The 23,667-nt window shown below is 44.4% G+C and overlaps 2 protein-coding genes across 2 annotated transcripts in view; one reads left to right on the forward strand and one right to left on the reverse strand.

Moving 5' to 3' along the window:
- The window catches only part of LOC108539187 (oxysterol-binding protein-related protein 10-like), a 246,133-nt gene extending 233,510 nt beyond the window's left edge, over positions 1-12,623 (reverse strand). The window contains exon 1 of the mRNA XM_017887691.1: positions 11,668-12,623. Coding sequence (XP_017743180.1) covers positions 11,668-11,948 — 281 coding nt within the window. The 5' untranslated portion in view covers positions 11,949-12,623. The remainder of the gene's footprint in view (positions 1-11,667) is intronic.
- Positions 12,584-22,515, forward strand: ZNF860 (zinc finger protein 860). Its single transcript, XM_017887683.1, is given in 4 exon segments — positions 12,584-12,675; positions 20,331-20,779; positions 20,782-21,983; positions 21,985-22,515. Coding segments are annotated over 3 exon segments (1,764 nt in total). The 5' UTR covers positions 12,584-12,675; positions 20,331-20,748.
- The last annotated feature ends 1,152 nt before the right edge of the window (positions 22,516-23,667 follow it).

Raw genomic sequence — 23,667 nt, forward strand, 5'->3', positions numbered from 1 at the left:
AGGAAGGGGCAGGAAATTATTATCTTGCAGTGGAATTAGCTGGTCCTAGTTTACACTGAGGCAAAGCCCTCAGTAATCTCATCTATAAAATGACGGCGTAGGAGACCAAGTTCTTTCCAGAGAAGTTAAAAGAAAACACACTTTGGAGTCCGAAAATTCCCTGCTCCACAATTTATTAACTGTGCAGTTTATGTCACTCTAGGCCTCAACATCTTCATCTGTAAAATTGCGATTCTACCAGGATCAATTAGGGTTAGATGTGACTGAGACTTGGGGCTCGCAAAAGCAGCGTATTCCTCCCCCTCCCCCCAGGGAAAATTCCAGAGGTTGCAGCTAGGATTTATGAGGTGACTTTGATCCACAAAGTCCTGAGGCCAGATTTCTTCTGTCTTGATGGCCTTCATCCCAGTCACCTCAAGGTTCAAGATGGCTGCTGGAATTCCAGCCATCATTTCCGTATTCTAGTTTTGGCCAGCATGTCTATATTCCAACAAGAAAGGAAAAGGTAGGAAGAGTACACAGAAGGTTCCAGGAAGTTACTATGTGACAACTCTGCACTTACATCCAGATTATAATCTCATCGCCATCCTGATTGCAAGGAGAGACAGGACTAGCTGGATTTCCTAGGCCAACTAAGAATCCCTAAGCCTAGCTCGGAAGTTGACCGCTTCCACCTTTAAACACGGGGCTTGCAACTTAGCTCACACCCGACCAATCAGATAGTAAAGAGAGCTCACTAAAATGATAATTAGGCAAAAACAGGAGATAAAGAAATAGCCAATCATCTGTTGCCTAAGAGCACAGCAGGAGGGACAATGATCCGGATATAAACCCAGGCATTCGAGCCAGCAATGACTACCCTCTTTGGGTCCCCTCCTTTTGTATGGGAGGTCTGTTTTCACTCTTCACTCTATTTCACTCTATTAAATCTTGAAACTGCACTCTTCTAGTCCATGTTTGTTATGGCTCGAGCTGAGCTTTCGCTCGCCATCCACCACTGCTGTTTGCTGCCTTCACAGACCCGCTGCTGACTTCCATAGCTCTGGATCGGGCAGGGTGTCCGCTGTGCTCCTGATCCAGCGAGTCGCCCATTGCCACTCCCAATCGGGCTAAAGGCTTGCCATTGTTCCTGCACAGCTAAGTGCCTGGGTTGGTCCTAATCGAGCTGAACGCTAGTCACTGGGTTCCACGGTTCTCTTCCGTGACCCACAGCTTCTAATAGAGCTATAACACTCTAGCATGGCCCAAGATTCCATTCCTTGGAATCCGTAAGGCCAAGAACCCCAGGTCAGAGAACACAAGGCTTGCCACCATCTTGGAAGTGGCCCACCACCATCTTGGGAGCTCTGGGAGCAAGGACCCCAGTAACAGGAGGAGGGATGAAAATACAGTTTTATTTTTGACAGCCATGTATCCAGCTAAAAACTGGGGGTCTATAGCTAAAGGAAAAGGGGAGAATGGATAGCTTTGCAACACCCACCTCCATCTCATTTTAAGGATTAAATTGGATAATATGTGTAAAGTGTCTGATGCTTCATGGACCCACAAATACACAGGGCCGGTGTCACCCTTGTGGTAACACAGACATTTTGTGATCTGTGGTCTCAGTGGCTTAAGAGGTTCTTCAGAAAGTAGCCTTTTTTAGCCTAGTCTGTCTTTTACAGTCTCATCTCTAGCCACACTCCACATACAACCTGCATTCAAGTCATACTAAACCTATCTCCTTTCATGCCTCCAAACATTTGTACTCACAGAGCCTTCTACCAGGGACGCCCTGCTGAAGCCCTTGTCTGCAGGATGAACTCTTCAACATTCTAGAAGGTCTTCCTCCACCTGCCACTTCTGCCCTTTATTCCCAAGTGGAGCTGCTGCTCCCACTCCCAGGTGCTTCCTCTGCAGTAGCACTCACCACCTGTACTGTTGCATCTAATGAGGTTTTTTGTTTTTTGGTTTTTTTTTTTGAGACGGAGTCTTGCTCTGTCACCCAGGCTGGAGTGCAGTAGCACAATCTCGGGTCACTGCAACCTCTTCCTTCTGGGTTCACGCGATTCTCCTGTCTCAGCCTCCCGAGCAGCTGGGATTATGGACGTGCGCCACCATGCCCGGCTAATAGTTGTATTTTTAGTAGAGACAGGGTTTTGTCATGTTGGCCAGGCTGGTCTCAAACTCCTGACCTCAGGTGATCCACCCACCTCAGTCTCCCAACATGCTGGAATTACAGGTGTGAGTCACCACACCTGGCCCTAATGAGTGCTTTCTCTGTGCCAGCCATCATCCTAAAGCCTTTACACACAGCTTCTCAGCTGATCCCCAAAACTCTATGACACAGACACCATATTATTCCCATTTTACAGATAAACTGTGACACAGAGGTCAAATAGCTTGTCCAAGGTAAAGAGTAGAGCTGGGATTTAAAAACAGGCTACTGGACCTCAGAATCTACACTCTTAGCCACAACACTGGACTGCCTCAACTACTTGCATAAGAAATCTAAATGTAATTATAGGGAAGGGATGATCGAACTACATCTCACAGACTATATCAGCCCACCTCCAGCTTTTATAAATAAAGTTTTATTAGAACACAGATACATACACTTATTTACAAAGGAGCACCCGGTAGTTGCCATGAAGACTGTATAGCCCACAAAGTCTAACCTACTTACTATCTGGCCCTTTACAGAAAAGTCTGCTCCCCTCTGTTATGGACTGTCAGCTCCTTAAGGTAGGGCCTGTGCTTATTCCCTCCTGTCTCCTGCTTCTCACATGGCATTTGGCATATACATAAAAAGCGCTAACAAATATTTGGGGTATAAAAATTCCACCAGGCATAATTTCAAGCAAAGAGGAATGTGTTTGGGGGATGGTGCTGCCACCTCACTCAGGGCTTAGAAAGTTTCCCAATTCTGGGCCAGGCACAGTGGCTCACACCTGTAATCCCAGCACTTTGGGAGGCCAAGGCAAGAGGATCACCTGAGGTCAGGAGTTCGAGACCAGCCTGACCAACACGGTGAAACCCCATCTCTACTAAAAATATAAAAACTAGCCAGGTGTGGTGGCGGGCACCTGTAATTCCAGCTACTCAGGAAGCTGCGGCAGAAGAATCACTTGAACCCAGGAGGTGGAAGTTGCAGTGAGTGGAGACCATGTCACTGCACTCCAGCCTGGGCGACACAGCCAGACTCTGTCTCAAAAAGAAAAAAGAAAGTTTCCCGACTCTGTCCAGACTCTACTCAACAACTGAAAGGCCCAGGTAAACTGTAGCAGTGGTTTTCACCGCATTGTTAGCAGCCCACACAGCTCTGATGGAGTGAGCACTGCAGAGACGGCTGTGTGAGGATCATTTGCATCAGTCACCTAATCCACTCGATTGCCCTGAACACAAGGCCAGAACAGAGCCCCCAGTTCCACCAACACATAAGGAGAACCTGAACCCCACCACTTTCCAAAAAACGTCCAATCCCACCCACCCACCTCATGGCAGCCTGCAGAGGCCACAAGGCTGGCTGTGCAGATAAACATTTAAAACATCCTGGAAAAGAGTGACTAAAACTGATACTGGTTGCTTTTCAACTCTTTGTATTTTCATCAATATATTTATAGAAAGGGACTAAACCACACAAAACATAAATAGTCTCCTAAAACTACAACACAAAAGAAAAGATTATTCATGTTGCAAATGCCTTCTCTGACCTTCAAGGAACAGACTTGCAACAAAAGACCATATATTGTGTTTCCTAATTTTATCATTATTATTGATATCATTGCATGAGGCACAAATAAAGCACTTTTTGGGCTGTGACCATATTCAATCCAGTCTAGGTTATCAAAATTCAAATTTTGGATGGTTTTCTTTTCAATTCTGTCTTGGCCTGGCCCCAGATCGCATCAGTGGGAGCCAGGCAGAACTGCAAAAAGCCTCCCACATTTCCGGCACAATCATTTCAACCCTTCTTTCAGGACACAAAGGCCCATGTGGCTTCCTTCTTCCCAGAGTCCTCAGACAACTGTCCACAAGCAGTCTCTGAGGAACCACAGCAAACACAGACAGCCACTGGGCAAATCAAATGGCTTAACTGGGTCCTCATGTAATGAGATGCAGGGCTAAGACACCTGCAGATTTGCCAAGGCTGGGGCGTAAGTGACCACCAAGGCACCCCATAGGTTCCAGAAAGTTACTCACTAGTCTAAAATACAAGACTCTCAGTCACAAACTTCTGCTGAGGACCTACTGTGCACCAAGCACAGGACTCGTGCCTGTGGTGGCCTCACAACACTGCGAGGTTCGTATCATTTTACAGACAGAGCAACCAAGGCCCAAATAGTTAAATAACTTGCCCAAGGTCATTTGACCAAAAGGAGGCAAAGGTGGAAAGGTAAGAAGGACTACACGGCTTCTCCCTAGACTGCCCCTCTCAGAAGCAATGCCATGCGCATGAGGAAGTGGCAGTCCTGTTTTCCAAAAGCTCTCCAGGTAGCAACATGAAGATGGCCAAGATGGGGAGCCATGGATTCACTTATATACACTGCTGGTGGCAGTGTGAAATGGTTCAGCTGCTTTGGAAAACAGGTTAGCACTTTCTAAACAGGATGGATACACCAGCAATTCTAATGCTAGGTATTTACCCAAAAGAAATAAAAGCATGTGACCACACAAAGACTTGCACACAAATAAGCAGCTTTATCTGTAATAGTTAAAAACTGGAAACAGCCCACATGTCGTCCTACAGGTAATGGATAAACAAACTGTGGTATATCCACAGGCCGTAATACCTGCATGATACATCATGTCTCTATATATGCAGTGCCCAGGCACCTGTGTACTGGCATCCAGCAAAGGGCACGTACTCAGAATATATAAACATCTCTTAAAAGTCAAAGAGAAAAAGGCAGACACCCAACAGATAAATGGGCAGAGGACTTAAAGAGCAACTTGCAAAACGTGACATCCAAATGGCCAATTAATACATGAAAACATGCTCAACCTCAGTAGTCATCAGGGAAAGGCATATTAAAATTGGATGACATGAAAACAAGAGACAATATCAAGCGTGGATGAGAATGTGGTACACACAGGACTCTCTCTACACATTTTTGGTAGAAGTATTAATGCATACAACCACTATGGAAAACTCTCTGCTAGTATCTAATAAGCTGGACATGAGCAAACACTCCTAGGTGTACATCCACAGAAATGCACACATGTTCTCCAAAACACAGGTAGTAGAATGTTCACAGCATTGTGACCCTATGAATAGGGTCAAAAACTGAAAAGAACTCAAATACCAACCTACAATAGACGAATGTATTTAGTATATTCATACAATGGAATACCAAATAGCAATGAAAATAAACAGACCACAACTATACACAGAAACATGCGTGAGCCTCCCAAACATAATGTTAAGAGAAAGAAGCCAGACACACAGATGACGTATTACACAATATGAAGTTCAAAAGGAGACCAAACAATTCAATGGTGTTGAGGTCACAACAGCGGTTACCTTATGCGGGGAGATACCATAAGGAAGGGGGCTGTGGGGGACAGGGAATGTTTTGGCAGCTGTTTCTTAATGTGGGTGTGTTCCATTTATGAAAATTCAGTGAACTGCATATGTATATGATTTGTGTAGTTTTCTGAATGCAGATTAGACTTGAGATTTACTCGCAAAACTCAGTTAAAGAGACGATGTGAAAAGGCATAAGCAGCTTTTCTTTGTCTCAACAACTTTTTCAAACTGCAAAACAGACACAAGTTCACCTTGGGAAAACAGACAAGCGAAGATAATGGAAATCACCCATAATCCCACCAACCAAAGAAAACCATTTTGGTGTGAATCTCCTCAAATATCTATACACTTTCAAAGGAAGGGGAGGGCAGATTCTGCAGAGAGTGGTTAATACAAAGCAAGTATTTTGAACCATAAGTGAATAAACAATATTATACACTGTTTTGTAACCTAGGCAACCATCCCTTTTATTATTACTATCAATGAAACTATCTAGTGTCCCTAAAGGATTTTTAGCACGTAGCCTCAAAACACTCTGGCAGACTAGACAGGAAGATATGCAGGTATTTCCTATGTACATGCAGACAAGAATACAAAACCCAGAGCAGTGATTTTCAACCCTGGTAACACCAATTCCCTCTAAAATTATTGGGATACTCAAAAAAGCACTTATTGTCCTTCAAGGTGGCTTTAAAAATTAATATATACCCCAGTGATGCTTTAATTTGGGATAAGTGGCCCCAAAATGCTGGGGGCTAAACACTAAACACTCAACATATGTTGTTATTCCAGATAGAGTCAAAAGCAAGCCCTGGATATTTGGTCACTAATGGCCCCCAATGGGTGAGCTGTGGTGGGCCCTAAATCAGGGTGGGCGTGTCACAAGAAGAGTCATACTCCCTGAACCAGAACCAAAGACTGTTTGCAGAGAGCAGGACAGATGATAAACACAGCAACACAAAGACAAGCTGAAGAGCAGGTACAGAACCAAGACTTCTAATATTAATAATAGCTAACACTGGCTCAAATAGAACTAAGCCCTGATTTCCTTCTCTGTCATTCATTCATTTTTTTATCCATTTGACAACACTTACTCTACCCTTACTGTATACCAGACCCTGTTCTCAACACTGGAGATACAGCAGTTACAAAGACAGAAAAAATTATCTGTCCTCAGGGAGCTTATACTCTAGTGTGGAGAGACCAAAAAAAGCAAAATATAAAGCATGTCAGATAGTAGCAAGGTATATAGAGAGATAAAATGGGAAAGGAAGATAGGAATTAGAGGCTGGGAAGGGGAGCTGTAAATGTTTGGTGCCAAGTTTTAAAAGGATCCCTTCAAACTAAAGTAATCATCTTCTCCCCAAAGAACTCTATGATAATTATGTTAATGTGGTCCCAGGGTAACCACAGCACTCAGAATAAAAACCAAGAATTTTATGCACCAGAAAGTGCCTACTTAAAAACAGACAAATTGAAGATCTAATAATAGGTACCACTTCTTGGTATCTTGCTATGTACTATTCTGAGTCCCTTATACACTGATAATCTCATTTAATCTTCACATTTAACTAATGAAAAGAGTAGCATCATTTCCCACATTTAACAGAAGAGAAAAACAGAAGCCCAGTGCAATTAAAGAGCTAGCCCATGGTCACATGCATCCTAAGTGTTGATATCAAGATTTGAATCTGAAGTCCACACTACTCTTCCTCCCCAAATAAACGTCTACTTTAGAGACAGGGTCTTCCTCTGTTGCCCAGGCTGGAGTCCAGTGGTGTGATCATAGCTCACTGCAGCCTTGACCTCTGGTGCTCAAGCAATCCTCCCACCTCAGACCCCTGAGCAGCAGTGACTACAGGCCTAAGCCACCCCAACTGGCTAATTTTTATATTTTTATTTTGTGGAGACAGGGTTTCACCATGGTTCCCAGGCTGGTCTGGAACTCCTGGGCTCAAGCGATCCTCCCACCGCAGCCTCCCAAAGTGCTGGGATTACAGGTGTGAGCCAATGCACCAGCCTTGTCTTCCTTAATCCTAGTCAAGATTTGTTGTCCTTTAGCATTTTATTGAGTTCTTACAACCCCGCCAATCACCAAAAAGAGAACTGGAGGTTGGTTCCACATTTGCAGTGTCTTCTTTTCTCCAAATAAGAAAAAGTGAATGGCAATGGCAACCCTTAGATATTTAAATGACAATTTCTAGATCCAATTAGAAATTATTTCCTCAGATACTTGACATTATCAGCAACTCCAAAATAGTTCCATTTTAGTTTGAGAGTAAAGTTAGACTTAGGGCAAATGAAAGTTCATACAGCCAGTTTCTTACTAGGGGTAGGCATCTCAAACTGAACACAATCCAAACAGAACTCTTGGCTAAGCCTCACCCTCCCCACAAACACATTCCCCTCCTGTGATCCTCATCTCCACAAAGGACGTCTCAACCTCCCAGCCTCTCAGGCCCACAAATCAAGAGTTATCCATGCCCCTGTCTCACCTCCACATCAAATTCATCGGCAATTTCCATCCGCTCCACAACAGATCTACCCTGTCTCTCCAACTCTCTGCCAACCCCCAGCCCAGGCCACCAGTATCTCTTTCCTAAACCACTCAGCCGGGCTCCTAACTGGTCTCCCTGCTTCATGCTTTGGCCCCTTGAAAATCTCATCTCTACACAAAAGCCAGAGTGACCTAATAAGGCTCACTTCCCCTCCTAAAATCCTTCTGGGCCACCAGAACCCAGTCGGAAATTCTAATCCTGGCCAACTAGGTGCTATGTCATGTGTCTCCCCAAGTTCTTGAGGTTTACTCTCTCCTTGGTTCACTCTAGATGAGTGATAAGATGGGTAATAAGAGAGTGCTCTAAGTTAAAATGTGAATAGCAGTAAAGACACTAGACCCACACTTAAAATTATTCCTACAAATACTTGCCTTTATCTCATCACCTTTTTTTAACCTTCATAGCACTTGCCACTTTCTGGATTTTTTATTGTTGTTCATTTGTATCGACACACTGTGACTCTTCAATGCCATCCTGTAAATCTATACAATGTTATTGTGCCTGAAATATTTTCTTTAAATATCTATAATGAATGACAGAAAGCCCTTAACGCATGTCTTCCCCATACTCTAAGTATTTCACATTCTCATCCAGTGAGTATGAGCCAAATGTCCTGAACTTACTCTCCTCGGTTCAGCACGTTCCCATCATGCAGTTTTCTTCTCTGTGACCTCTCTTTATGTCATTTATTTTGTATTCTGGCCCAAACTGCCTTCCTAAGGGCATGAGGATGAGGCTACAAATAAAGCCAGAGTATGATGCCAAATGTTAAAATATAAGTTTTACAGCAACTTGAGAACACGCAAGAGGACACCAGGGTACAAACTGTTAGTGGGTGATCGGTGTTAAGTCCTGGGAGCTGGTGAAGAGCATTACAATTGCACAGCAGCCTGAGAGGATGAACCAAGAACTTGGTTGCTATAGATTTGTCATTAACTGTGGGCACTTTGAAAAGAACTGCGAAAGGAAGATGCTATGAGGCCCAGAAAGAAAGGCAGCATGAGTCAGTTGGCTATTTGCACTAAGGCATTTCCCTGGACCAGGGAAGGGTGGTAGCTCCAGCTCCTAGACCAGTGCTTGCCACATAGTAGGTGCTCAATAAAACAGTCTCTGAATAGATAAATTAATTGAACAAATGAACGAATGAATACATTTTCAAAGTTTCTATTTTTATCCTTTTCTCTCTTCCTTTTCACTAATCCAGCTCTCCTTTCATAAGACCTCTAGAGAAGGGAGAATTTTGCAATCACAGAGTCATCATAAATCTTCTCCAAACCACTAATGGACCCTCAGCCATCGTTCAGAGAACACAATGTGGGAAACAGAAACCCTGACACTGAGATGTTAACGATTACAGACAATGCTTACGGAGTCAGTGGTAGACTTGGAAAACGGCGAGTCTACTGTGGTAAGAACAAATATAGGCAGACAGCTATAAATCGCAGTAAACAAACTCAATAAAGATGAGACATCACTTAAGCATGCTCAGGAGTGTACATAATACAACATTTCGCCTAGGTAGCCTGCGATCACATGGGTATTACTACTGGCATTAAATGTGCTTCTTCTCAACCTTGCCTCTAATCTAAACACCACAATGGGTTTAAAATAATGCAAAAGAATGTTACTCCAATGCCTCCTAAATCCACTCCAAAGAACAAATCCTTTAATACACATTGCAGGTAACATAGTGTTCCCCAGCAAGTAAATAATAAAATAACTGTAATCCAGGGTAAAAGTTCTGTTGGCCTCGTAAGCTACTCAAAGAAAAAGCAATAAAAGTGATTGCTCAACACACCAACAAAATGCTGTTACTGACAAGGCACCTTGAGTTGCCATTAACAAGACATAATTACCAAGAACTGAAATCAGATTTAGTCATCTCACATCTCCCTGTACCTACGCATTCTACCTATTCTTTTTCAGCTTTCACGAATTGAAAGGGGAAAGGGAGAGGCAACAGCAGACACTAGGACTATTTTGAGAAATAAAAGGATTCAAAAGTTAACTGCAACTTCCACTAACATAGTAACACATCTCCCAGGAAGCCCAGGTGACTCAGAAAGTCCTATATGTACAATATCAATATAGAAACGACTCAGTTTCCATACTTCAAAAGTCCTCTTCCTCCAAGTTGAGTTTCGTGCAAATAACTGGCTGATATGTTTCAGATGGAAGCAAATCTGAACATTTCCAAACAATCTACAGGAAAAGATAACCAAGTAATATCGTCCATGCAACAGAGATAAGCAACTTTCCAGGATATGATTCAAATCTCACAAACATCCTTAACAGCCCCAAGTCTATTAAGATCTGGAGACTATTAAATAGGCAGGACAAAATATCCCACCAACCACCTCTCCAAAAAGCATTGCTCTCCTCGCATTTCCCCCTGGCTTGCTTTTGAAAAACAAATTGAAACAAAAAACAAAAAGTAAACAGCAGTGCCACATCTGTTCTTGTCTTCCTCAGGATGGCAGATCACACACACTACCACCATTCCAAGTGCCTTCTGAGCCCCTTTCCTCCACAGCCCCATCCTTCCACGTGTCCACAACTAGGCTTCTCAACTGTGAGGGGGAAGTGAGCAGGAAACTTCAAAAGGGACCTGAAGAGGAAATAATGATAATAATGTAAATTGCTATTAATATTAAAAGGGGCGAGGGTATTTTTTCTTTCTTTTTATTTCATTTTTTTTTTTTTTTTTTTTTTTTTTTTTTTTTTTTTTTGAGTCGGAGTCTCGCACTGTCGGCCCGGCTAAATTGCAACGGCGCGATCTTGGCTCACTGCAACCTCCGCATCCCGGGTTCAAGCGATTCTCCTGCTTCAGTCTCCTGAGTAGCTGGAATTACAGGCGTGCGCCGCCACGCCCGGCTAATTTTTTGTATTTTTAGTATAGACAGGGTTTCACCACGTTGGCCAGGCTGGTCTCGAACTCCTGACTTCGTGATCCGCCCGCCTCGACCTCCCAAAGTACTGAGATTACAGGCGTGAACCACCGCGCCTGGCCTCTGTTTTTAAACAAAATTTCCATTACAGACATCGGAGGCTGCAAGGCACAAACTGGGGCAGGAGTATGTACAGTCGCCCAGGATGACAAGTGGCAGGTTTTTTCTTGGTGATGGTGGTGTTCCGAAACACCAAACTTTAAAATGAACTGTGTTATTTAGAGAATTACTGTAATCGGAGCAGACGTGCTAACGCTTTTTCACCCAGGCACAAAGCACGCCCCTTCTGCCTCCCTTTCCCAGTCATTCCTCAGGGGTGCGGGAAACCACGGACAAGCAGAGCACGGGGACCAGCACGCTCCTCCTGCCACTCCAGTCTCTGCAGGTGCTAGCACAGAAGAAAACCAGGGCTCTCGCCTACCTCCCCGCCACTGCGATGAGGTCCCAGGGTGGAGACACGGCGCGCTCCATCCTGAGAACCCCACCTGGAGGGGAGCAGGGACGCAGGAAGGGCACCGTTGGGAGGCATCACCCGGTTCACTGGAGGCACAATCGCGCGCGCGCACACACACATACAAACACACATGCACACGCACACACACACACACACACACACAGCGGCGCGCGGTGGCGCGGGTGGCTGGCGCGTTACCTGTTCTGCCAGCCCTGGAGGAGGTTGGTGTATTTGCTGAGCACGCCCTCGAGCGCCGGCTCCCTCCTGCGGCCGCCTCCCCCGGAAGGGCTAGCGGCCACTGAGCCCGGGCTGCTGCGGCTGCCCCCGCCGCCGAGCCCGGCCGCCGCAGACCGGCTGGAGACCCCCCGGCCCGCCAGAGAGCAGGAGGGCGAGGAGCCCGCCGAGGTAGCACGGCTGCTGCTGCGGCTGCTGCTGTTGCTACCCCCGCCGCCGTCTGTGCCCTGGGTTGCCCTCTCCATGGTCCGTGCGCGCCCGGGACGCGGGTGCCCGCCGCGGTGGTGGCCCCGGCACGGCGGCTGCTGCTGCTGCTACAGCTCCGGGCGCCCGGGCCGCGCGTGGCTGCTCCAAATCCCCGGGAAATGCCTGACTCATACAGGAGGAAGAGGAGGAGGAGGCGAAGGAGAGCTGGGAAGGAAGCCAACGGGGCTGGATGCAGCTGCGGCCGCCCCTCCTCCCGCCGCGGCCAGGGCCCGGCCCCTCCCTCCGCACTAGTTTCCCGGGCAAGTTCGGAGCGGGTGGCCGGCTAAGCGAGCCCTCTTCGGGTTCTTCCTTCTCTTCCTTCGTGTCCCTGCGGCCTCTTAGGCCCTGGGGACACTCTAGGAGGCCGATCTGCAAGGTGGGCACGCCCTAAATCCACGCCGAGTCACCCACGCATTCCTTCTGCCACCCTCCCTTGGATCCGAAGGGGCGAAAGGGAATCTCTGCGCCTCACTCCCCACCCCCTATCCACCTCGGGACCTGGAGGGAGGGAGGGGCTGCCCCACCCACCCGGTCCACCCGGATATGGACCCGCCCGGCCTGACAGGCTCACACGCGCACTCCCTCCCTCGGTCTTCCGCACACGATCCTACGCCAGACGCTCCTACACAGTAACCTGGAAATTATCACCGGCGGAGCAAAGTCACAGGGCAGGGAGGCCCTCCGCGTTGTCTGGCGGAGGAGGGGAGTAGTAGGTGATCCTCACAGGTAAGCTCGCCGGGCATTTTCATAAAGCAGGATTATGATAAATGCTTAACAGACACAGGGCTGGGCTGGGGTGAGGCGCACGAACTCTCAGGTTTGTGCGAGTGCCTCCTTAAATTGGGTGTCCTAGGTCACTGACTGGCCTAAGCCTAATCCCCTGCCCTGAATGACACACATAAACCTGGCAAGTCAAAACTTATGCATTGTTATCACACTGCACGTGCACCTAGTAACAGAGGCTCTGAAACCGGGAAAACTGCTCCGGAGGCAAGGGAAATTAACAGATATTTACGAACATTGAAGGATTCTCTGTGTTGGCTGTAACTTCTGCGCCCCTCTTCCTACCTAAAGATACTCTTTCCACCCCACTAATAATTTTTGTGAATATAGATACCCATTGCAATCTGAAGTATCAAAAATTACCTAGAAAAAAGCTTTGAGGAACTCAGACTCTCTCTCTCTCTCACACACACATACACAAAACAAAAGGTGATGATGATAGGTGATCTCCGGCCAAAGGATCTACAAACCCATCAAGCAGATAAATACTTCAACAGTTTTAGAAAATTACTAAATGGAAGACTCAGCTCTCAAAGGAACAGTTCCTGGAGCCTGACCCCTTTCTAGCTTCACATCCTTCCAGGAAGATTTCGTGGGTGTTTTAGCTCTAGAGATTTTCACGGAGAAGTTTCTGGAGCTGAAGGGAAATGGTTGTGTCCCTGAGTAAATTACAATTCCAGGCGCCTATATAGTGTTTAAAAAAAAAAAAAAATCTGAAAAAGAGATTGCCTGGACCAACTTTGAAGCCATTCAAGCTGAATTCTAACCTATGACTTTGATCAAATTACCTCTTTTAGCCTTAGTTTTCTCACTTGCAAAATGGGACAGCTGTGATAAACTAGGCAAGAATGTTCATTTGTTCAAAATATTTGCTGGCGCTTCCTATGGAAGGAGTATCCTTCCTCCACATGGACCTCAGGCTTGACCATGGAATTGCTCTGAGCAATGGAATGTGAACAGAAGTAATGAATGCCCCTTCCAAACATAAGCTTTAAGAGCTGTCATATGGTTCCACCATCTTTCTCTTTTCCTTGTACCAGGAGACCAGCATGTCCAGATAAGGACTCTCCTTAAGCTTGTGACCCGGAGTGAGAAGGTATGGAATACAGCAGAGCCTAAGCCAGTTAGTGTTGGCCAAGTAACGTGCACAAAATGTTTATTTGAAGCCATTGAGATTTTAGCATTGTTTTTTTACCACAGCATAGCTTTGTCTAAGCTAACTTACGGATCATATATGAGTGTTCATTGAGTCCTGCATTGACATATAGACTGAAGGTGGGAAAGTAGGTGCATACTGAACTATAAATATCAGTCATTATGTACCAAAACAACATACCTTTTTGTTGGAGACTGACACCTTAAGCTCCTGCTAAAACAGGAGAAGTGTCATCATTTTATTTCATATTACCTAACCTATGCCACCATCACTCCACCTTATGCAACCAACCCATGACTGGATAAGCTAACACAACAAATTCTCACCTTGGACTAAAAAATTAGACTCTTGAGATAGACCAGTTCAAGGGGGGAAGGAACTAAGCTAAAAGGAATAGTCAAGGCCAGGATGGGGCAGGGGCAAGCCAGCCATATGGGATCAAAAATGTCCAACTCAGTAGCAACAGGTGAGTGGAGCAGATGCGCTGAAAGTAGAGGCTGTATCATGAAAGAGAGATGAAGCACATGCTATTCCCCCTGCTGGCGACACTATTCCCTGCTCTCTTCACCTGGTTTGTGTTTCTCACCCATGGAGTTATGGATTACAAGTCACTTCTTCCAGAAAGCTTTCCTTGACCTACCCTAGTATAGCAAATAGGGAAAAGGTACCTGCAGAATTATCCTTGGAGAGGAAAAAGTCTTTATGTTTGAAAAACAATTTGAAAATACATAATAAATTGGCAAAAAGTATTTGAAATACATATTGTAATGTCCAGCGGGTTCATCTTGCTTGTTACCCAGAAAAGCCAATGAAGGTTTTGCAATACAGGAAGAGTTTAACCATTGTAGGGTCAGCCAAGCTGGAGGACAGGAGTGTGTTATTACTCAAATCAATCTCCCTGAAAATTCAGATCCTATTGTTTTGTTTTTTTTGTTTGGTTGGTTGGTTGGTTTTTTTTTTTTTTTTTTTTTTTTTGAGACTGGAGTCTTACTCTGTCACCCAGACTGCTGGAGTGCAGTGGCGCGATCTCAGCTCACTGCAAGCTCCACCTTCCGGGTTCACGTCATTTTCCTGTCACAGCCTCCTGAGTAGCTGGGACTACAGGCACCTGCCACCACACCCAGCTAGTTTTTTTGTATTTTTAGTAGAGATGGGATTTCAACGTGTTTGCCAGGATGGTCTTGATCTCCTGACCTCGTGATCCGCCCACCTCGGCCTCCCAAAGTGCTGGGATTACAGGCGTGAACCACCTCTCCGGGACCACCTAAGGTTTTCTTTTAAGGATAGTTTGGTGGGCAGAGGGCTAAGGAATGGGGAATGCTGATAGGTTGGGTCAGGGATGAAATTATAGAGAGTCGAAGTTTGTTTTCTTGCACTGAGTCAGTTCCTGAGTAAGGGCCACAAGACCTGATGAGCCAGACTGGGTGGTGGCAACTGGTCCATCAGAATGCAGGGTATGAAAAATACCTCAAACACAAATCTTAAGTTTTACAATAGTGGTGTTATCTATAGGAGTGATGGAGAGGTTAGAAATCTTGTGACCTCTGGAAAAATGGCAGGTAATCATTTAACTATGCCTTTATCTTAGCAAAATTCAGACCTCTCTTAATCCTGTTACAAAGGTAGTTTGGTGTTCAAACAAGGAGGGAATAGTTTTGGAAAGGGAATATTACAATCCTTGCTTTAGGGTTAGACTATGAACTAAATTCCTCCCAAGTTAGCTGTGTCCTATGCCCGGGAATGAACGAGGACAGCTTACAGGTTAGAAGCAAGATGGAATCAGCTACGTCAGATTTTTTTTACTGTCATAATTTTGCAAAGGCACTTTCAGTATGCTTAAAAATATTGGCTAGGCCGGGCGCAGTGGCTCACACCTGCAATCCCAGCACTTTGGGAGGCCAAGGTGGGCAGATCACTTGAGGTCAGGAGTTCAAGACCAGCCTGGCCAACATGGTAAAATCCTGTCTCTACTAAAACTACAGAAATTAACTGGGCGTGGTCACACATGCCTGTAGTCCCAGCTACTCAGGAGGCTGAGGCAAGAGAATTGCTTGACCCCAGAAGGTAGAGGTTGCAGTGAGCCAAGATCACACCATTGTACTCCAGCCTGGGCAATACAGCAAGACTCCATCTCAAAAAAAAATTTTTTTAATAAAAAATATTGGCTAAACACAAATGCTCAATATAAGGACCATTTCCTTAATTTACCCCGATTGCATAAATCATTTAGAAAAAATTTTAGGCCGGGTGCCGTGGCTCACGCCTATAATCCCAGCACTTTGGGAGGCCGAGGCGGGCGGATCACAAGGTCAGGGGATCGAGATCATCCTAGCTAACACGGTGAAACCCCATCTCTACAAAAAATAGAAAAATTAGCCGGGCATGATCGTGGGTGCCTGTAGTCCCAGCTACTCGGGAGGCTGAGTCAGGAGAATGGCGTGAACCTGGGAGGCGGAGCTTGCAGTGAGCCAAGATCACACCACTGCACTCCAGCCTGGGCGACAGAGCCAGACTCCATCTTAAGAAAAAAAAAAAAAGAAAGAAAAAAGAAACAATTTTAAACGTAAATAGAATGACTGTAAATCTAACAGCCATGACAGACCATGTAAAGATTTTGGGAATGAAGATATGCATGATTGGAGAAATAAGATAAACACATTATACCTCTTGAAATAATGGACAGAATCAGTAGTTCCTAGTAGGGAGTTGACTACCCCATCTTCTTCTCCACATGGGCCTGGGGGGCTGGTCTGGCGTTTCCAGTAGTTGCTTCTGAGGCTCCCTCCTCTAGCTAGAAAGCCTTGGGAGGATGTTCATGGACCAGCAAGTAAGTGAGTGGACATTGACTTCATTGGCCAGATGACAGGAATGAAGCTTGTCCACAAGTAGAGAGAAAATTATCACAACCAGATCACTCTCTGATATCAACTTGGTCATATCTGTGTTAGAAACATGTGATATGATGTGTTGTACATCCCAAATAATAATAACAATAACAGCTAATGTATATTGAGCACTATGTGCTACACTCTGCTTTAAGAGTTTTACACATAATAAATCCTCACATTAAATCATTAAATCCTTAAATCATTAAATCATTAAATCCTCACATTAAATCATTAAATCCTCACAACAACCACATGAGGAGATCTGTAGTTCTTACTCACATTTTACAGGCAGAGGAAACTGAATTAAAGAGAGGTTCAGCAACATCCTCCAAATTCTGGTGGAGCCGGGATTTGAACTTAGGCACTTTGGTTACTGAGCCTGAGTTCTTAGCCACTGTATTATAACACTTGCTTCGTAATGAATCCAGTTTCATTTCCTCTACTTAATGAAACTGCAGAAAGCACAACTCAGTGCCTGGAATTCCATTCCCTGTTATATTTTTATGCATTTAGGAATTGATCCTCTCATTACCACTCTGAGAGAAGCAGTACAGGTGTTCGGGCCCCTAGCACCCAGCCACAGGGCCTGAACACAGTCATACTCAATACATGTTTATTACATGATAAATGAAGCCCAATTTTACTGAGGAAGAAACAGAAACTCAAAGAGGAGGAGCTGATGCTGAACCAAGGCCTTCTGACTCCAAGTCCAGTGTTCTTGCTGCCTGAACTTCAGCTGTGATGTGTACGTGCAGCCTTACCATCCAATGGGAAGAAGAAAATACCAGAATTAAGGTATGGACAGTCCACTATTCGGTGAATAAATAGCTCCATTAAGATTACCCTGAGAGGGCCGGTCATGGTGTCTCACGCCTGTAATCCTAGCACTTTGGGAGGTCAAAGTGGGTGGATCACGAGGTCAGGAGATTGAGACCATCCTGGCTAACACGGTGAAACCCCTTCTCTACTAAAAATACAAAACATTAGCCGGGTGTGGTGGCGGGCACCTGTAGTCCCAGCTACTCGGAAGGCTGAGGCAGGATGACGTGAACCCGGGAGGCAGAGCTTCGAGTGAGCCAAGATCTTGCGACTGCACTTCAGCCTGGGCGACAGAGCAAGACTCTTTATCAAAAAAAAAAAATTATCCTGAGAGTTACATCCAAGGAAATCAAATAGCTACAAGGGTTATATGAAGTAGTCATATGACTACATATATAAATATTAATATTTTTCCAGAATGGAAATAATGTCTTTTTGTTTGTTTGTTTTTGAGACGGACTCTCACTCTGTCACCCAGGCTGGAGTACAGTGGCGCGATCTCGGCTCACTGTAAGATCCACCTCCCAGGTTCACGCCATTCTCCTGCCTCAGCCTGCTGAATAGCTGGGACTACAGGCACCTGCCACCACGCCCGGCTAATTTTTTGTATTTTTAGTAGAGACAGGCTTTCACCGTGTTACCCAGGATGGTCTCGATCTCCTGACCTCATGATCTGCCCACCTCAGCCTCCCAAAGTGCTGGGATTACAGGCGTGAGCCACCACGCCTGGCCTATTTTATTATTTTATTAAATAGATGCTCTTTCAAAGATTTCCACACAAAATTATAAAGTAAAAACTGAAGGCCAGGTGCAGTGGCTCATGCATATAATCCCAGCACTGTGGGAGGCTGAGATGGGAGGATTGCCCAGAGTTCCAGACCAGCCTGGGCAACCTGGAGAGACTCCATCTCTAAAAAAAGTTTTAAAATAAGCCAGGCACAGTGGCACATGCACCTGTAATCCCAGCTACTCAGGAGGCTGAGCCAGAAGGAATACTTGAGCCCAGAAATTTGAGGCTGCAGTGAGCTATGATTGTGCCACTACACTCCAGCCTGGGTGACAGAGCAAGACCCTGTCAAGAGCCTGTCTCAAAAAAAAAAAAAAAAAAAAAAAACCTAAAAACGTATTTCTAAACCACTGTTAATAATTTATAAAGATATATATATACTTTTATATATGTATGTCCATATTTATGTGTATACACACACGCACACTATATATATACACATCTCCTTCCCTTCATCCAGACACTCTTCTATGTGGAGACATAGTTGTATACTATTTTATTCAAAAACAGGTTCATACTATAAAACATATAATACTTTCTAATTTACCTTGTTTACTGAAGAATATAGTATAGCCAATTTCCTTTACAGCTATATAACCATTTGTAACAGTTTCAGAGTATTCCACTGTCTATATGCACCCTCATTTAATCATTCCACTAGTGATGAACACTCATATTTCAAGCTTTTACTATTGTGAGAAATGTTCTTTAAATATCCTTTTACATTAATTATTTCCTTAGAATAAGATCCAATGACTGGGTCAGGCTGCATACACTTATAAATGTGGCTCATGTACTGCAGAATTAATCCCCAGAAAGTCTGAATCAATGTTTACTATGCTGGTTCTGGCTAGATCTAACATGTCGGACCATTGGCTGGATGGACTAGGCTGGCCTTGTTCGGGCTGGGCTGTCTCTCCTCCACAGAATCTCTCATCCTCTAACAGGCCAGCCCAGGCTTGTTCTCATGGCATGGGGAGGGTTCCAAAGAGAGGAAGCAGGAAGGGCATCCTAAAGCCTAGTCTGGGAACTGGTATAATGTCACTTTGCCACATTTCAACTAACAGTGCTAGAAGACGGACATTTATAAGCAAAAAATTGAAAGACCTATACTTCACACTTTATGCAAAAGTCACCTCCAAATGGATCAAAAACCAAAATGTGAAATGTAAAACCATCAGATTTGTGGGGGAAAACATAGGAAAAAGTATTTATAAACTTGGGTTAGGAAAATGGAGCAAACACATGTTGCCTTTTGTGATAAGGGAAGGATGATTAAGAGGACAAAACCAAGGGTTCAGAGAGGGAAGCCAAGAACCCCACAGAAGTATTCCCAGGCCTTGAGACCTAATCAAGGAACTTGCAACATTTGCCTGACTGGCTTTCAAAATTGCCTTGGACCACTGACCACTTTGCACCTCCTGTTTCCCCCTTTTTGAACAAGAATATCGGGAGCAGTTATCCTGTGTCTGCTTTACCATTGTGTTTTGAGTGTGAAGGGGCAGATAACCCCTCTTTAGTTTCACAGATCAGAGGAACGGCACTTACGGAGCTAAACTTGCTAACCTGAGGAGCGTCTCCTACCTAGACCTGACTTAGATGGTGAGATTGTGGACTTGAAGCTAGTGCAGTAATGGGATGAGACACTGGGGGCCACCAAGGAGTAGGATGAGTGTGTTCTACATGTGGGAGGAATATAAAAAAATTTGTGGCCAGAGGGTAGACTGTAGTGATTTCAAACTATGCCTATAGATTCCTCTTCTTTAGAGGTGAAGCTTAATTCCTCCCCTCTTGAGTGTGGGATGAATTTAATGACTCAATTCTAATGAATACAATATGGCAGAAGTCATGATATATCATATCCAAGATCAGGTTATAAACAGGTGAGTGTTCACTCTCACTCTCTCTTTCTCTTTCTCTCTCCCCCTGTCTTTCTCTCTATCATCAGTCACTCTAGGAAAGCCAGCTGCCATGACATAAGGATATTCAGGCCACCAATGGACAGCCCCAGCAGGAGGCATGAAGGTGTGCCAGCCATTGTGTCAGTCACCTTATAAGCAGATTTTCTGAGACCTGCTAATGGCCATGTGAGTGACCTTGGATGTGGGTTGTCACCAAGCCTTGAGATGACTGCAGCCATGACCCACAGCTTGACTACAACCCATGAGAGACACTGAGCCAGGAACACCCAGCTGAAATGCCTCCAGACCCCTGACCCACAGCGACTGTGAGATAATCAGTGTTTGTTGCCTTCAGCCACGAAGTTTGTGATAATTTGTTTCTTGACAACAGATAACTAATACAGACCTGGAAGCGGATCGCCTCAGTGAAGGTCACACTGCAGTGCTATTGATTTCTAAAGACTCATGTTACGTGAGGAAGCAGCTCAGAAGAGAAAGAAAAGGAGCCAGGCATGGCTCTTCCTCAGGGACACTTGACTTTTAGGGATGTGGCTATAGAATTCTCTTTGGAGGAGTGGAAATGCCTGGACCCTGCGCAGAGGGCTTTATACAGGGCCGTGATGTTGGAGAACTACAGGAACCTGCATTCTGTGGATATCTCTTCCAAATCCATGATGAAGAAGTTCTCGTCAACAGGGCAAGGCAGTACAGAAGTGTTCCACACAGGGACATTGGAAAGACATGAAAGTCATCACATTGGAGATTTTTGCTTCCAGGAAATTGGGAACGATATTCATGACTTTGAGTTTCAGTGGCAAGAAGATGAAAGAAATAGCACAGACAGATATGATCGAAGGCATGCCGGAAACAAGCCTATTAAAGATCGGCTTGGATTAAGCTTTCGTTCACATCTTCCTGAACTCCACATATTTCAGACCAAAGGGAAAGTTGGTAATCAAGTTGAGAAGTCTATCAACGATACTTCCTCGGTTCCAACGTCCCAAAGAATTTCTTCTAGGCCCAAAATCCGTATTTCTAATAACTATGAAAATAATTTCATCCATTCGTCATTACTCACACAAAAACAGGGAGTACACATGAGAGAAAAATGTTTCCAATATAATGAGAGTGTTAGAGCCTTTAATTGTAGCTCACTCATAAGGAAACATCAGATAATCCATTTAGGAGGGAAACAATATAAATGTGATGTGTGTGGCAAGGTCTTTAATCAGAAGCAATACTTTGCATGCCATCATAGATGTCACACTGGCGAGAAACCTTACAAGTGTAATGAATGTGGCAAGGTTTTTAATCAATAGTCAAACCTTGCAAGTCATCATAGACTTCATACTGGAGAGAAACCTTACAAATGTGAAGAATGTGACAAAATTTTTAGTCACAAATCAAATCTTAAAAGACATAGGATAATTCATACTGGAGAGAAACCATACAAATGTAGGATTTCTAACAAGACTTTCAGGCGTGATTCACACCTGGTACAACATACTAGAATTCACACTGGAGAGAAGCCTTGCAAGTGTAATGAATGTGGCAAAGCCTTTAGTGGGCAGTCAACACTTATTCACCATCAAGCAATCCATAGTGTAGGGAAACTTTATAAATGTAATGGTTGTCACAAAGTCTTCAGTAATGCTACAACCATTGCAAATCATTGGAGAATCCATAATGAAGAGAGATCTTAACAAGTGTAATAAATGTGGCAAATTTTTTAGACATTGTTCATATCTTGCAGTTCATTAGTGAACTCATACTGGAGAGAAAACGTACAAGTGTCATGAGTGTGGCAAGACCTTCAGTCAGACATCATCCCTTGTATGCCATCACAGACTTCATATTGGAGAGAAACCTTACAAGTGTAATGAGTGTGGTAAGACCTTCCGTCACAATTCAGCCCTTGTAATTCATCAGGCAATTCATACTGGAGAGAAACCTTACAAGTGTAATGAATGTGACAGGGTTTTTAATCAACAGGCAACCCTTACACGTCATCATAGACTTCATACTGGAGAGAAACCTTACAAGTGTAATGAATGTGGCATGGCAAGGAATTTTAATCAACAAGCAAACTTGCACGCATCCAACAGACTTCATACCTGGAGAGAAACCTTACCAAGTGTAATGAAATGTGGCAAGGATTTTAATCAACAAGCAACCCTTGCACGTCATCATAGACGTCATACTGGAGAGAAACCTACAAATGGAAGAATGTGACAAAGTTTTTCGGTAGCAAATCACACATTTGAAACACATAAGGAATTCCATAAAATGGAGAGAAACCTTAAAAGTGTAATGAGTGTGGGCAAAGCCTTTAGTGGGCAGTCAACGCTTAATTCACCATCAAGCAATCCCGTGGTATAGGGAAACTTTAACAAAATGTAATGATTGCACAAAGTCTTCAGTAAACTACAACCATTGCCAAATCACTGGAGAATCCATAATGGAGAGAGATCTTAACAAGTGGGTAATAAATGTGGCCAAATTTTTCAGACATGCGTTCAAACTTTGCAGTTCATCAGTGAACTCATACAACAGGAGAAGAAACCTTACAAATGTGATGATTGTGGCGAGGTCTTCAGTCAGCTTTCATCTTATGCTAAACATAGGAGAATTCACACAGGAGAGAACCTCACAAAGTTGATGATTGGTGGAAAGTCTTTACTTCACATTCACACCCATTAGACATCAGAGAATCCATACTGGCAGAAATCCTTACAAATGTCATAAGCAGTGGCAAGGGTCTTCAGTCAGAGATCACTCCTAAGCGGAACATCAGAAAAATTCATTTTTGAGATACTTATTCCAAATTGCAATCAGTATAGCAACCCATCAAACATTAATTGACATTAGAGTCAATTCAACATTGACTTGAGTTTGAGTTGATTTACATTCAGTTCAAGCATTAATTGACATTAAAGTGTTTGTGTTAAGAGGATTGGGCTGGGCAGGGTGGCTCATGCCTGTAATCCTGGCCTTTGGCAGGTCAAGACGGATAGAATCACTTGAGATCAGGAGTTTGGAGACCAGCCCTGGCCAACAGATGTGACCAACTTTTCCCAGCTGTTTTTTTGTTTCTTTATCAAAAACTGATAGAGATGTTTATGGGTATGCGTGGGTTGAATCTAAATCACATTGGGTTATATAATCATTTAACAATATTAATTTTTCCATCCATCAATAGGGGTTGTATCTCGCCGGGCGCGGTGGCTCAAGCCTGGTAATCCCAGCACTATTGGGAGGCCCGAGATTGGGCGATCACGAGGTCAGGATCGAGACCCATCCTGGCTAACACGGTGGAAACCTCGTCTCTACAAAAATACAAAAAAAAAAATAGCCCGGCGAGGTGGCGGGCGCCTGTAGTCCCGC

The sequence above is a fragment of the Rhinopithecus bieti genome, unplaced genomic scaffold, assembly GCF_001698545.2.
Source record: "Rhinopithecus bieti isolate Rb0 unplaced genomic scaffold, ASM169854v2 scaffold_17429, whole genome shotgun sequence".
Classification (NCBI taxonomy): Eukaryota; Metazoa; Chordata; class Mammalia; order Primates; family Cercopithecidae; genus Rhinopithecus; species Rhinopithecus bieti.